The sequence below is a fragment of the Brachycentrus maculatus genome, unplaced genomic scaffold (assembly GCF_059751285.1).
Source record: "Brachycentrus maculatus isolate JH-2025_06_01 unplaced genomic scaffold, ASM5975128v1 h1tg000393l, whole genome shotgun sequence".
Classification (NCBI taxonomy): Eukaryota; Metazoa; Arthropoda; class Insecta; order Trichoptera; family Brachycentridae; genus Brachycentrus; species Brachycentrus maculatus.
Genome location: NW_028281142.1, coordinates 150001 through 162123, shown reverse-complemented (window position 1 = coordinate 162123; position 12123 = coordinate 150001). Strand labels below are relative to the sequence as shown.

General features: G+C 30.2%; 1 protein-coding gene across 2 annotated transcripts in view; it reads right to left on the bottom strand.

The window, feature by feature from the left end:
- The window catches only part of LOC148302997 (diuretic hormone 45-like), a 117355-nt gene that overhangs the window by 5861 nt on the left and 99371 nt on the right, over positions 1-12123 (bottom strand). For both annotated transcript variants that reach the window (XM_088270708.1, XM_088270707.1), the window contains one exon: positions 423-568. In XM_088270708.1, the coding sequence (XP_088126834.1) occupies positions 423-554 (132 nt within the window). In that variant the 5' untranslated portion in view covers positions 555-568. The remainder of the gene's footprint in view (positions 1-422; positions 569-12123) is intronic.

The window sequence follows — 12123 nt, the reverse complement described above, 5'->3', positions numbered from 1 at the left end:
ATTTATTCTTGGAATTGAACCTGGAAGATGTATGATAGCCTAATCTGTTAACCACCACACGATGTTTAAGCTTATCTTTAGACCAGGTATGTTTAACCTCGGCTCGTAACGCATATCTGTTGCTGAAACCTTTAGTGGATGTTGGTCTTCGGGTCGACCAAAAATCGCATGTGTAAGACATTTTGTGTAGTTTTGAGTGTGTAAATGGTGCTATGGTGGTGAAGGGTAGTATTTTTTGCATGCTGTGGTAGTGATTGCCCTGACGAAGAGACAGGTACGTCTCGAAACCGGTGGACATAAAAATCTCGGTGAGTGGCTATATACTAATATTATTAACATTTTTGTAAAAAATAAATAAGTTTAAATAAAAATATAATTAACAATGAATAAAACATGTTGAATAAATCATGTTGAAGTTTTACCGGATCAGGGGGTGGGGCGTCGATGGCCTGCAAATCCAGGGGTGGCTCCAGATCCATCCCTCCGCGGGGCGCCGCCAGGGCGCCACAGGCGGCCAGCAGTGCCCAGCGCATCAGGACTCGGGCGAGGTGCATCTCTGCTCTGGGACCTGCAATCAAACATAAATAATCAATTTACAATCACTTCTCTTCCGTGTCTGTCTGCTGTGCTGGTCGGGGTTGTGGGCGTCTGTGTACCGGCCAACGCCGAGTCGGAATCGGATCTAGCTGACTAATTGAACTAAACACTAATCCCTTTCACTGCCTACACTGGGGTACTTCTAGAAAATTTGGTGATGGACTTACAATATTGTATTTATTTAGATTAGATGTGACAGGTATATTGATAGCTTTTAAATGTAAATTCACAGTAAAATCGGGATACAATTTTATATTGTTTCACATTTTCAATAAATTTCGCAACTTAGTTAAAAAAAATTGCTTAGCAAGAGTAAATCTGTCAGGAAGCCTAGATGCTTCTGTATCAGATCTGGGCATGCGGTGGGACAGCTTTCGAAAAATCACTTCTAGTGCCGATCTCAAGATAATATTATTTCATTAATTGATTCCGCGGTCACTTTGTGGTAAAACCTATCCATTTTTATTTGATGTTTTACTTAGTAAATACCACTATTTCTTAAAATCTACTGTGACACGTATTTCGACGCATCCCGCATCATTTCCACACGGTGTTTGAAAATGACGCGGAATGCATCGAAACACGTGTCACAGTAGATTTTAAGAAATAGTGGTATCTACCAAGTAAAACATTAATTAAAAATTATATCATTTATTGATTTGGCATTAACTTTGTGATTATCCATTTTATAATTAAAATGTAACTTTGTTTTAAAATCACTCTATATATTTTATTGCACCTTAATTATAATGTCTACCGGTTTCGAAGCTAACCGCTTTTTTATCAAGACTGATTATGATTAATACTTGATAAAGAAGTGGTTAGCTTCGAAACTGGTAGACATTATAATGAAGTTAAAATAAAATATTTATAGTTATTTTAAAACAAAGTAACATTTTAATTATAAATTGTATTAGACCACTAAATGAGTTTAGATTTTTTTGTGAAGCTTTCAATTTGACCAGTGATTTTATTCACTTTTTCAACATTTTGGTGAGTCCAAATCCTTGTTCACAAATATGGTTTCTCGACTTAGGAATTATTTTTATATGTTTAACATCTCAACATATATGAAGAAGAATATGAAGGTCTATGTTCTTCAATTTACTTACTCTTGCAAGCGGAATATTATACAGAATTTATTTATATCTAAAATATGATTATTTGTCACTGAAGCTAGCAAGGTAACTTATACTGATTTGTGTTATGATGTGGGTGTATTCGATGCCAGGAAAATCACAATTTTCTTCGCTCATGGGGTCACCAAATTTTCAGCTCCACTGATCCCGTGTGATATCAAACACAACTTCATGTTTACGTAATATTACCCCCTCCCTACTACCGCTTGTGATAAGAAACGTAAGGACATAATAATTTAGTACACACTACATCTTGTTTGTGTCCTTCGGATATTCAATATTCTAAAAATATCGAAAATATTTCCGGGATATTGTGATTAGATGTTGAATATCACATTTCCATTAGAAATTTTGATTTTCTCGACTATTTCTCAACTGTTTCTTAGGACTAAACTTTGCGTTAATGATAAAATATACACTATAATATTGTGGTAATACTGGCAAAAAACGTTAATTCGAAAATATGAAATTTTGACTTAATGACGCAAATTTTAAAGTTTTCAACGTTTTTTAAACTGGCAAAATATACTTAGTACTTTGAAATATCATAAAAGTATGTGGTTTTAAAGGTAAATTCAACTTTTGGTTTAAAAGCGGGTATTTTATTCGGGCTAAAAGCTTTAAATAACTAGGATTTTCAAACAGGGATTGTATAGTTAACGTTTTTTGCCAGTATACCTACGATATAACCCACCGGTTTTTCTACGGTAACGATTTTGTATATTTTCGACTAGATTTTTACACTTCGTCACAATGAGTAATTCAAATTATTTTTTCACAACATTTTTAGGTGTTTCCAAATCCTTGTTAACAAATCTGCGTTTCTACACTGAGGATTTATTTTCACATTTTAACGTATATAAAATAATCCGTTGAAGATCTTGCATACATCTGAATAAAAGGGTATCTGCTAAATAAAGGAAACCAATCATAGTTCATAAATCTAAGTTTGTCCACTTGGGAGTATTATATATATATATATATATATATATATATATATATATATATATATATATATATATATATATATATATATATATATATATATATATATATATATATATATGTGTGTGTGTGTGTTGCCTTAAATTAAAATCTTTAATACATATTATTTAATTAAGATAAATTTTGCAGTTTATTGAAATCTGCGTCTGTTGAGAAGCAAACATTTTATTATGTAAAATATTCAATATTCATATTTCGAGAATTCACCCTTATAAACTTACAAAATCCTGGAACTTACAACTTCCTGTATTCTTATAACCTGATTAAAATAAACGGTTCGCATGATATTATAACGCCATTTTTTCGTAACGTTTAACGCTCATGACGTACGAAAAAGGCCTTAAATCCTGTGAAGTTGGATATTCACCCCACTTAAAAAATATATTTACCTACTACCCACTAAAAACGATGAGCCTTTTTCGCTGTTTTTCGCATTTTTGTAAGGTAATCCTTTTTTAATCAGGATATAATGAAATTATGTGAATCCTTTGGTGGAAAAGTTGTAGGGTAATGTTTCAACAGGGCGTTGTGACATCACGCGGTCCATTTGCCAATCTTCTTAGCGGAATGGAGGACATTTCCCAACTTTATTTTATCTCAACTACTTTACTAACGATACTTGTTTGGAATAATTTCACGCGATAGTTTGAGAAGATTACTTTGTGATAAATCGATATACGTAATACGTTTTTATTTACTGTTATTTTACTAACACTTTTTGACCTTTCAACGTACATGAAGAAGAATATATAGTTCTGGATATTTACAGGGCTATCATAGGGAGGTTAAATGTTCACTCGACATACAGTATCGAACAGATTAATTGAAATAATACTTTTTTTTCGTATTTTAACACCCTATAAAAAAATGTTTTGGGGGTGTTCATCTTATTTTGGACCAGGGCTGCTTCTTTTAGTGACTGAGATGATGAAGAGCGAGAAGTATCACCCAATCCTACTGGAAAGGACGCTACCAGAGATACAAAAACGAAGGTCAAATGGTAATGGAATTTCAGCAGGATTTAACCCCCTGCCACAAATCCAAAAAAAATATGAAAATTTTCACACAAAAACACTGTGTTGGACTGATCAAGATTTTTACCAGACATAAACCTTATTGAAAATCAATCGGCAATCTGTAAGAATTCGTCTCTCCAAAATTAATTGCACAACGGTGGAAAAGTTCATTTTGTCCATAATTCAGGTATGGTTTCGAGATGTACTTCAATTTTATACAATTTCTGTGAACCTAAACGGCTCATTATCAAAAATATATATCAAATTGTGGTAGAGTAAATTCGAACTGACTCAAGAGTCCACGGGACCACAACCCGACGCTCAATAAAAATGGTAAAAAATTATAAAGAAAAAAATTGCTTAAAAATTAAGGCACATCTTATAGACGGTAAAATACGGCAAATATGTCTTGATCCCCGGACGTAACAACCTAAATATGTACCGACACATAAATCGCCACAACACGCCGAAAGATTTGGGGTAAAGCGTCACCACTTTCCGAGTACGCATTACCCCGAGGGAAGTGAGATGATAATGTGTGGGGGGAGTGTGTCCACTCTTGCTTAGATTGATAGAAGAAGGTGATCCCAACGTAGGGTGACCATATTCTAGGAATAATATTATAATACGGGAAATATATAACAAAATACATGTGGAGCCTATAAACACAACTAAATTTGGAGTAAGGTCCTTACAATATTTGCCTTTTCCCAAATTAACCAGCTGCTTGACATCATTTGATCATTTACCCATTTTTTTATTTTGCCTTTGGTATACCTCCACCAGCAATAAATTAAAAATTCTTTGAACTATGTATTGAAGTGTTAACTTCCATATTTATTATTTATTTATTGATTCGGCGTTTAATTTATAGAACTCCATTTTAATTTATGTATTGATTTTTAAATCAAACACAGATTTTTTTGAGTCTATTATGTTGTATTTTATGAACAAAAACACATAAAAAATTAACATTGTCACAATTGTTTTGCCTAGTTATAACATTTTTAAACAAATGTTAATAATATCATGTAAAATACAACTTAGTAGACTCAAAAAATCTGTGTTTGATTTAAAATTAATACATAAATCTATATTTATTGTTCACTCGTGGGACCACCAACCCTTCGTCGTGGGTGAAGTGGGTATCATTGTGGGTTGTGTACTAGAGGATTTTTATACTTTTTACTTGTTTGTTGCTCAGATATGATATCCATGCACAATATTCCACGTACTAAAGGGACTTGATATGGTTATAAACCAATTTTATATCATCCCTTTGATCGATATATAGCCGGGTTCTTAGTTGCCTTTCCCACCTAACGACATCTTCGATCTCGCATATTTCTTTTATCCTGGTGTTCCTTATTCTATCTCGTAGATCCTTGACAGATATGCTCCTCAGAGTCTTCATTTCTGACACTATTTATATATATTTCAATTAAATTTAAAATATATCATGTACATTTAAAATATTTTTTTCGTAACTTATGGTCACCTCGAGTCGGCGCGTCGCAAGAAGCAAAGAGATTGATCTTTGTAAGATGTCTCAAGAAGGGTCAACACTATTCGACCAGAATTCTTATCAACATAAAACTAAAATGGATACCCATCTTCAAGATTGAACGCTTATAACACACGTACCTATTTATTAAGTATCTACCTACGCACACTTTAATATCGAATATCGTTAACATAATACAAACCTAAATAGGTACTCCAAGGTCAAAATACAAATTATATATATTTTTTAATCTAACATAATCTTTAAGTGTATGTTTTAAATTTATTGACTTGGCGTTTAATTTGTAGAACTCCATTTTAATTTATATATTAATTTTAAATCAAACACAGATTTTTTGAGTCTACTAAGTTGTATTTTACTAACAAAAAACACATAAAAAATTATACATATTGTGACAATCGTTTCGCCTTGTTAGGGCATTATCAAACGAACATTCGTTTGATAATGCCCTAACAAGGCGAAACAATTGTCACAATATAATTTTTGATGTGTTTTTTGTTAATAAAATACAACTTAGTAGACTCAAAAAATCTGTGTTTGATTTAAAATTAATACGCATGTTTTAAACATTATAATGTAACACTGATTTTTAGAGTGTACTTATTCGTATTTTATTATTAAAAACACACAAAATTAAATTTGTGACAATTGTTTGGCCTTGAATTATATTATTATGTGTTTTTAATATTAAAATACAATTTAGTTGACTCTAGAAATCAGTGTTTGATTTTAATATTCAATGTGTAAATTAAAATAGAGTTCTACAAATTAAACGAGAAATCTGTTATTCTTTAGTAAAAAATTCAAATGATTTTTCAGACGAACGATAAATTCTTTCATTTTTAATTAATGTTGTACTTAGTAAATACCACTATTGAATGAATCACTGAAAAGGTAAATTCTTCCCCTGGATGCCGAACTATCCTAAGTCACTTTTAAGTTTATCTCGTTTTTATTCATGTAACGTGTGTTGCTATAACATCCAACAGATGGCCTTGCCATTGCAGTAAAAAAATTTTTTTTGACAAGGTCGTCACTTGGATGCTAAGTCAAATTTGACTTGTCAATTTAATTGCTATACGTATTACGCGTGTTGCTATGACGTTCAACAGATAGCGCTGCCATCGCGGTAAAATATGTTTTCCAAAAACGACACTTTTTTACCTGTTACAGCTAAAAAAATCTTTTGTTCAAATTCAAATGTGTTTTCAATGTGAAAAACTTTTATTGGTAAATTTCATCCAAAACGTCATATCGAATATCGCATGCGCTCACTGGAAAATGTAATCAACCCTCCGGTTGAAGAATGCATCAAGTGCGGTATTCGTATTGCAAAATCGGAACTTTGATCTTCAAATGCTGGAAATGGTTGGAATTGCTCAAACGCAACCAGAGGACTATAGACAATTGAATATAATTCCCGCTTTCTGCACTCAAAGCCTTTGCCAATGCCTCCTAGATCTCAGTCATGCTCAATGCTACTCGATCCTCACTCAAAACTTAGTTGGGTAGGTACTTAATTTATAATTAGAATAGTTTTGTCATTTGACCAAATATAAACCTTTTTAATGTATTATGAATATAAATTTCCATATTTACATTTTATTTATTAATAAATAATTGTTACATTTTTTTAATAAAATTTAATACAATTGTTCTGATTGATTTGGTCGTGCAAAGTCTTTTTTGCCCGCCCCCGTCCTTCCATTTACATTTGCCAAATAATTTTTTTTGCTATCCATTCGCTCCAAATGTCCATACCACCTAAAAACGCTCTCCGGCGTTACCATTGCTCAGGGAGGCGTCTGCCCAACATTTTGGCCATGCTCCAGCCCAAGATGACCGAGAAGAAGGCGCAATAATACTGCGGTTCTACTTTTCTCCTTCAGGCTCAGCCGATTGACGACGCTTTTCTTTAATATAGTTTTTAAATATATCATTATCATTTTTATATAATTATCCAAATCTGTATAAGCGCCCTTGAGGTAGTGTTTTACGAAAATGGCGAAAATTGTTATTATTTATTGTTATTTAAGAACTTTTCTCTTTTCAATTACCAGCCTTTGGAGCCTCAATTAATTAATTAATTTAATTAATTAATTAAATTAATTTAATTTAAAAAATAAATTTAAAAAAATTAATCACTTTAAATCATATAATTAAATTAATTTTATTAATTTAATTAATTAAGCCTAACATTCTTTTGTAGTGTCTTTAAAAAGTAATAAATCGGTTTACTGATAATAGTCAATGTGATGTTGCCAAAACTGGAATCACGGTCGTCGTTAGATATAGAAGTCACTGCTTGCATACAAAGCGTTTGACAGTTACTCGTACATACTTTCCCGCCAATCCGATTAGTATGCGTTCCTTTTTCCCGTCCAAATTACAATCAATGGGCTGGCTTAGCCGAGCTTAGCTAACCTGTATTGGAAATCGGAAATTTTAACAGAATCGCGTCAGCGGAATTAATTGAACGACATTTTTAAATTAAAGTCGCCGAATCAAATGTCATAAATTTGAAAAAAAAATACTAAATTGAATAAGCCAACTGTAAATTGATTAAATCTTTACAATTTTGTAATTTTTTATGGTTATGAAACAAATACATATAAACATGTCTACATTTTTTTCAAAGGGTGTTTTTACTCGACATAAATAAAGCGATGTTTGTATGTGTGTGGATTTTTTATTATTATATTCGTCTATTGAGCGCTGTTTTATAATATCGAAACAATTATTTATTGTTAAGATTAAGAAGAGTTCTTTAAGGTGATATGGACATGTGGAGAGAATGGATAATGAAAAATGACTCAAAAAATATATGTGGCGAATGTGAGCGGAAAATAGAACTTGGCAAGATCAAATCAATCAGAACCTAACATCTGGTGGTGTCAAAAGTCTACGTAATCGAAGGGTATGTATGACTAGATGTATGGATGTGGAGGAAGCGAGGAGTGTTGGTCAGGACATAAGGGTGTGGTGTTCCATCATCTCTGCCTATCTGAGGGGAAACGGCGTGATGGTAATAGTAGATAAAGTGAAATATTTTATTTCACGTATAACTGTATTTTTTTAAACATAATCATGAAAATGTTACAATCCTATATTATGCTTCATCAAATACAATAAGCCTCAAACTTATATTCCCTTCTGAAATTCCTAAAAAATAAATAAGAAAACTTCTGTGTCTAATTATTTACATAAATTCTACATCAGATATTTTTATACTTTTTTGTAATATGCACGAAAGGGTTATAAAACATTCCTAAAAAAATATGAACAAAAAATTATATGCAAAAGATTATACGATGAAAGTAACATTAAAACATTTGTGTAAAATATCGTGGATAACTGGCAAAAAACGTTAACTCAAAAACATGAAATTATAACATAATATTGTATATTTTAAAGTTGTCAACGTTCACGTTCTATAAACTGGCAAAATACACTAAGTAGTTTGAAATGTCAAAAATCGCTCACTCCTTTCAAGAACGTCATAAATCAAAAATCGTCAATTTTCAGTTGTGAACATTGCCCAGGAAATGTACTATGTCCCAGCTAAAGAAGCATATTTTTAACTTAATATTTACCTGCTACAGGGCAGAAAATGTTGTTTTTTGCATTTTGAAGAAAACGTATCGTTTAATTTTTTTTTCAACAAACTAAATATTTTTCAAATGGAGAAAAAACCTTCAGGTTTTATCTAAAAAGATCTGTTGCGCAATACAAAGTTCAATAAGTGGCTTGCTATTTATTTTTAATACATTGTGTTATATTTTTAAACTTTAAAAACGTTCTACTGAAAAATCAAGTTTTTTGATTTATGACGTTCTTGAAAGGAGTGAGCGAAATATGTGATTTTAAAAGTAAATTCAACATTATGTTTAATAGCTGGTATTTTATTCGGGCTAAAATCATTCAATAACACGGATTATTCAAACAGGGATTCTAGAGTTAACGTTTTTGCCATACCCACGATATATATGTACTAGTACCTTTTTCGATGTAGACCTCAGATAAATGAAATCGAATTTATGAAAAAAAGTGTTTTTTACAGATTCCTGAATATGAACAACAGAATAAATAAAACCCTCTTATTTTTCCTCCACTTTCTTTTGATATGAGGGTGGAAAGGCTATGTGCTTTGATCTGGGACTACATTATACAAGGGTCGACCATGGTATATTATTACAAAGGGACATTCATTATTGAAAAGGAATCAAACGAAATGCGTTTTCATGAGAATTAATTACAAAAAATAATGTACATCAATTTTAAAATTCTTCTTCCATTCCAGTCGATTCGTCGTTCTGAATTTAATTATCAATTGGTGCTTGTAATGTGTTTAGCACATTTACCTCCCCTATTGTTAAAAAAAGCCTTTTATTCTCGTACATGAAAATGAAAAAAAAAATATCCAAGAAAACAGATGGTTTTACGTACTTAATTAAGCGAAATAAATAAACATTGAGTGTATTAATCAAAATAAAAGAGCTTAAGAGTAATCTCTTTTATGAAGTCACAAAGTACATATATGTAGCTAATAAATAAACATTGAGTGTATAAATAAAAATACAAGAGCTTAAGAGTAATCTCTTTTATGAAGTCACAAAGTACATATGTGTAGCTAATAAATAAACATTGAGTGTATAAATAAAAATACAAGAGCTTAAGAGTAATCTCTTTTATGAAGTCACAAAGTACATATGTGTAGCTAATAAATAAACATTGAGTGTATAAATAAAAATACAAGAGCTTAAGAGTAACCTCTTTTATAAAGTCACAAAGCACATATGTGTAGCTTATAAATAAACATTGAGTGTATAAATAAAAATACAAGAGCTTAAGAGTAACCTCTTTTATAAAGTCACAAAGCACATATGTGTAGCTTATAAATAAACATTGGGTGTATGAATAAAAATACAAGAGCTTAAGAGTAATGTCTTTCACGAAGTCACAAAGTACATATGTGTAGCTAATAAATCGAATAGTTTTTTTGTAATATTAACTAATAAATATATTTATGAAATTTAAAAAATATTTATGTATATATATATTTATTTTGTTTTTTTTTTACTGTACAGTTTTTAAAATTCACTTATTACTAGTGAAAAGAAATAGTGGTAAATACCACTATTTATAAACATCTATTGTGACACTAGTTTGATGCATTTAGCAAAATAGATTTTTTTTAAAGTGTTGTGAAATAAAATAGTTTAATGAATAATATTAAGCAAAATTTAAACAAAAATTTTAAACAAAAGTTTAGTATCACAAAATGTCTACCAAATCAATAAAAATTGAATTAAAAACAGTGACCATAAAGGGAAATTTATTTGAAATAATTTATACTAAAATTCGTTATTTTAACTTTTTTATCTGGCACAACCCTGAATGAAACTTCAGAACACATTGATTGAATTTTTAATTCAATTTTCAAATTTCGCTGAGAGACGAAATTCGAAAAATTACAATGGCTCAATGTAAAATATCGGTATAAATTTGTATACAAAACCATTCCCCAGCGAGCTCTAAACTTGGTTCTTGTATATAATTTATCAGAATTAGTAATGATATGAAAGCATCAATATCTCATCAAAAAAAACGAAGAATGCCTCAAAACTTTTGGTCTGCAGGGAGATCTCAAAACATTCGATTTACAATAAACGTTACAATAGAAAAGAAACTATTGTTATTATGATAAGAAAATTTTAAAGTTTGGACATTCAGGCTTAGGTCCTGTTTTCGGCTGGCTCAAAGTTAACACATTTTTTCTGCCCCAGGTTAATTATGTGTGATATGTACACATATCGCTCACTCCTTTCAACAATGTCATATATAAAAAAAAAGATTTTTTAGGAGATGGTTTTTAAAGTTTAAAAATATAATAAAATGTATTAAAAATAAATATCAAGCCACTTATTGAACTTTTAACTGTGCAACTGATCTTTTTAGGTTTTTTCTCCATTTAAAAAATATTTTGTGTATTTAAAAAAATAATTAAGCAATACATTTTCTTCAAAATGCAAAAACAACATTTTTTGCCCTGTAGCGGGTTAATATTAAGTTAAAAATATGCCACTTTTGCTGGGATATAGTACATTTTCTGGGCATTTCAAAAACATGCACAAGTGATAATTTACGATTTTCGATATATGACGTTGTTGAAAGGAGTGAGCCATATCTGTTCGAATGATGATTGATGTTAGAAAAGATTGCAAGGCTGATATAAGCAGTAAGAAAGTTGTTTTAAGATGGTTTAATCATACGAATCGAATAAGTCAACCAAGAACAGTATAACAAATTTATAAGGCGAATGTAGACATACATCACTTTGTTGAACTTGTTCAAACGTAGTTTTATTCTTCAATGAGTATTTCAAGTACATACCATATTTAAAATAAATTTATTTTCATTTCATTAAAAATTACACTTTACAAAATATAGAAGATAGATTTTATATAAGAATGTAAAAATCTCTTATAACTTCAAAGAACGCATTAAGGCGTAGTATTCGTTAAATCGCATTCATTCCACTGGAGAGGTCACTTATCTGCCCACGTCCGATTTAAAAAAATGTTTAAATTGTTTTAAATAAAAATTTTAGGATTTTTTGTTTTTTAGAATATATATATATATATATATATATATATATATATATATATATATATATATATATATATATATATATATATATATATATATAGAATATATATATATATATATATATATATATATATATATATATATATATATATATATATATATATATATATATATATATATATATATATATATATATATATATATATATAAATATATATATATATATATATAT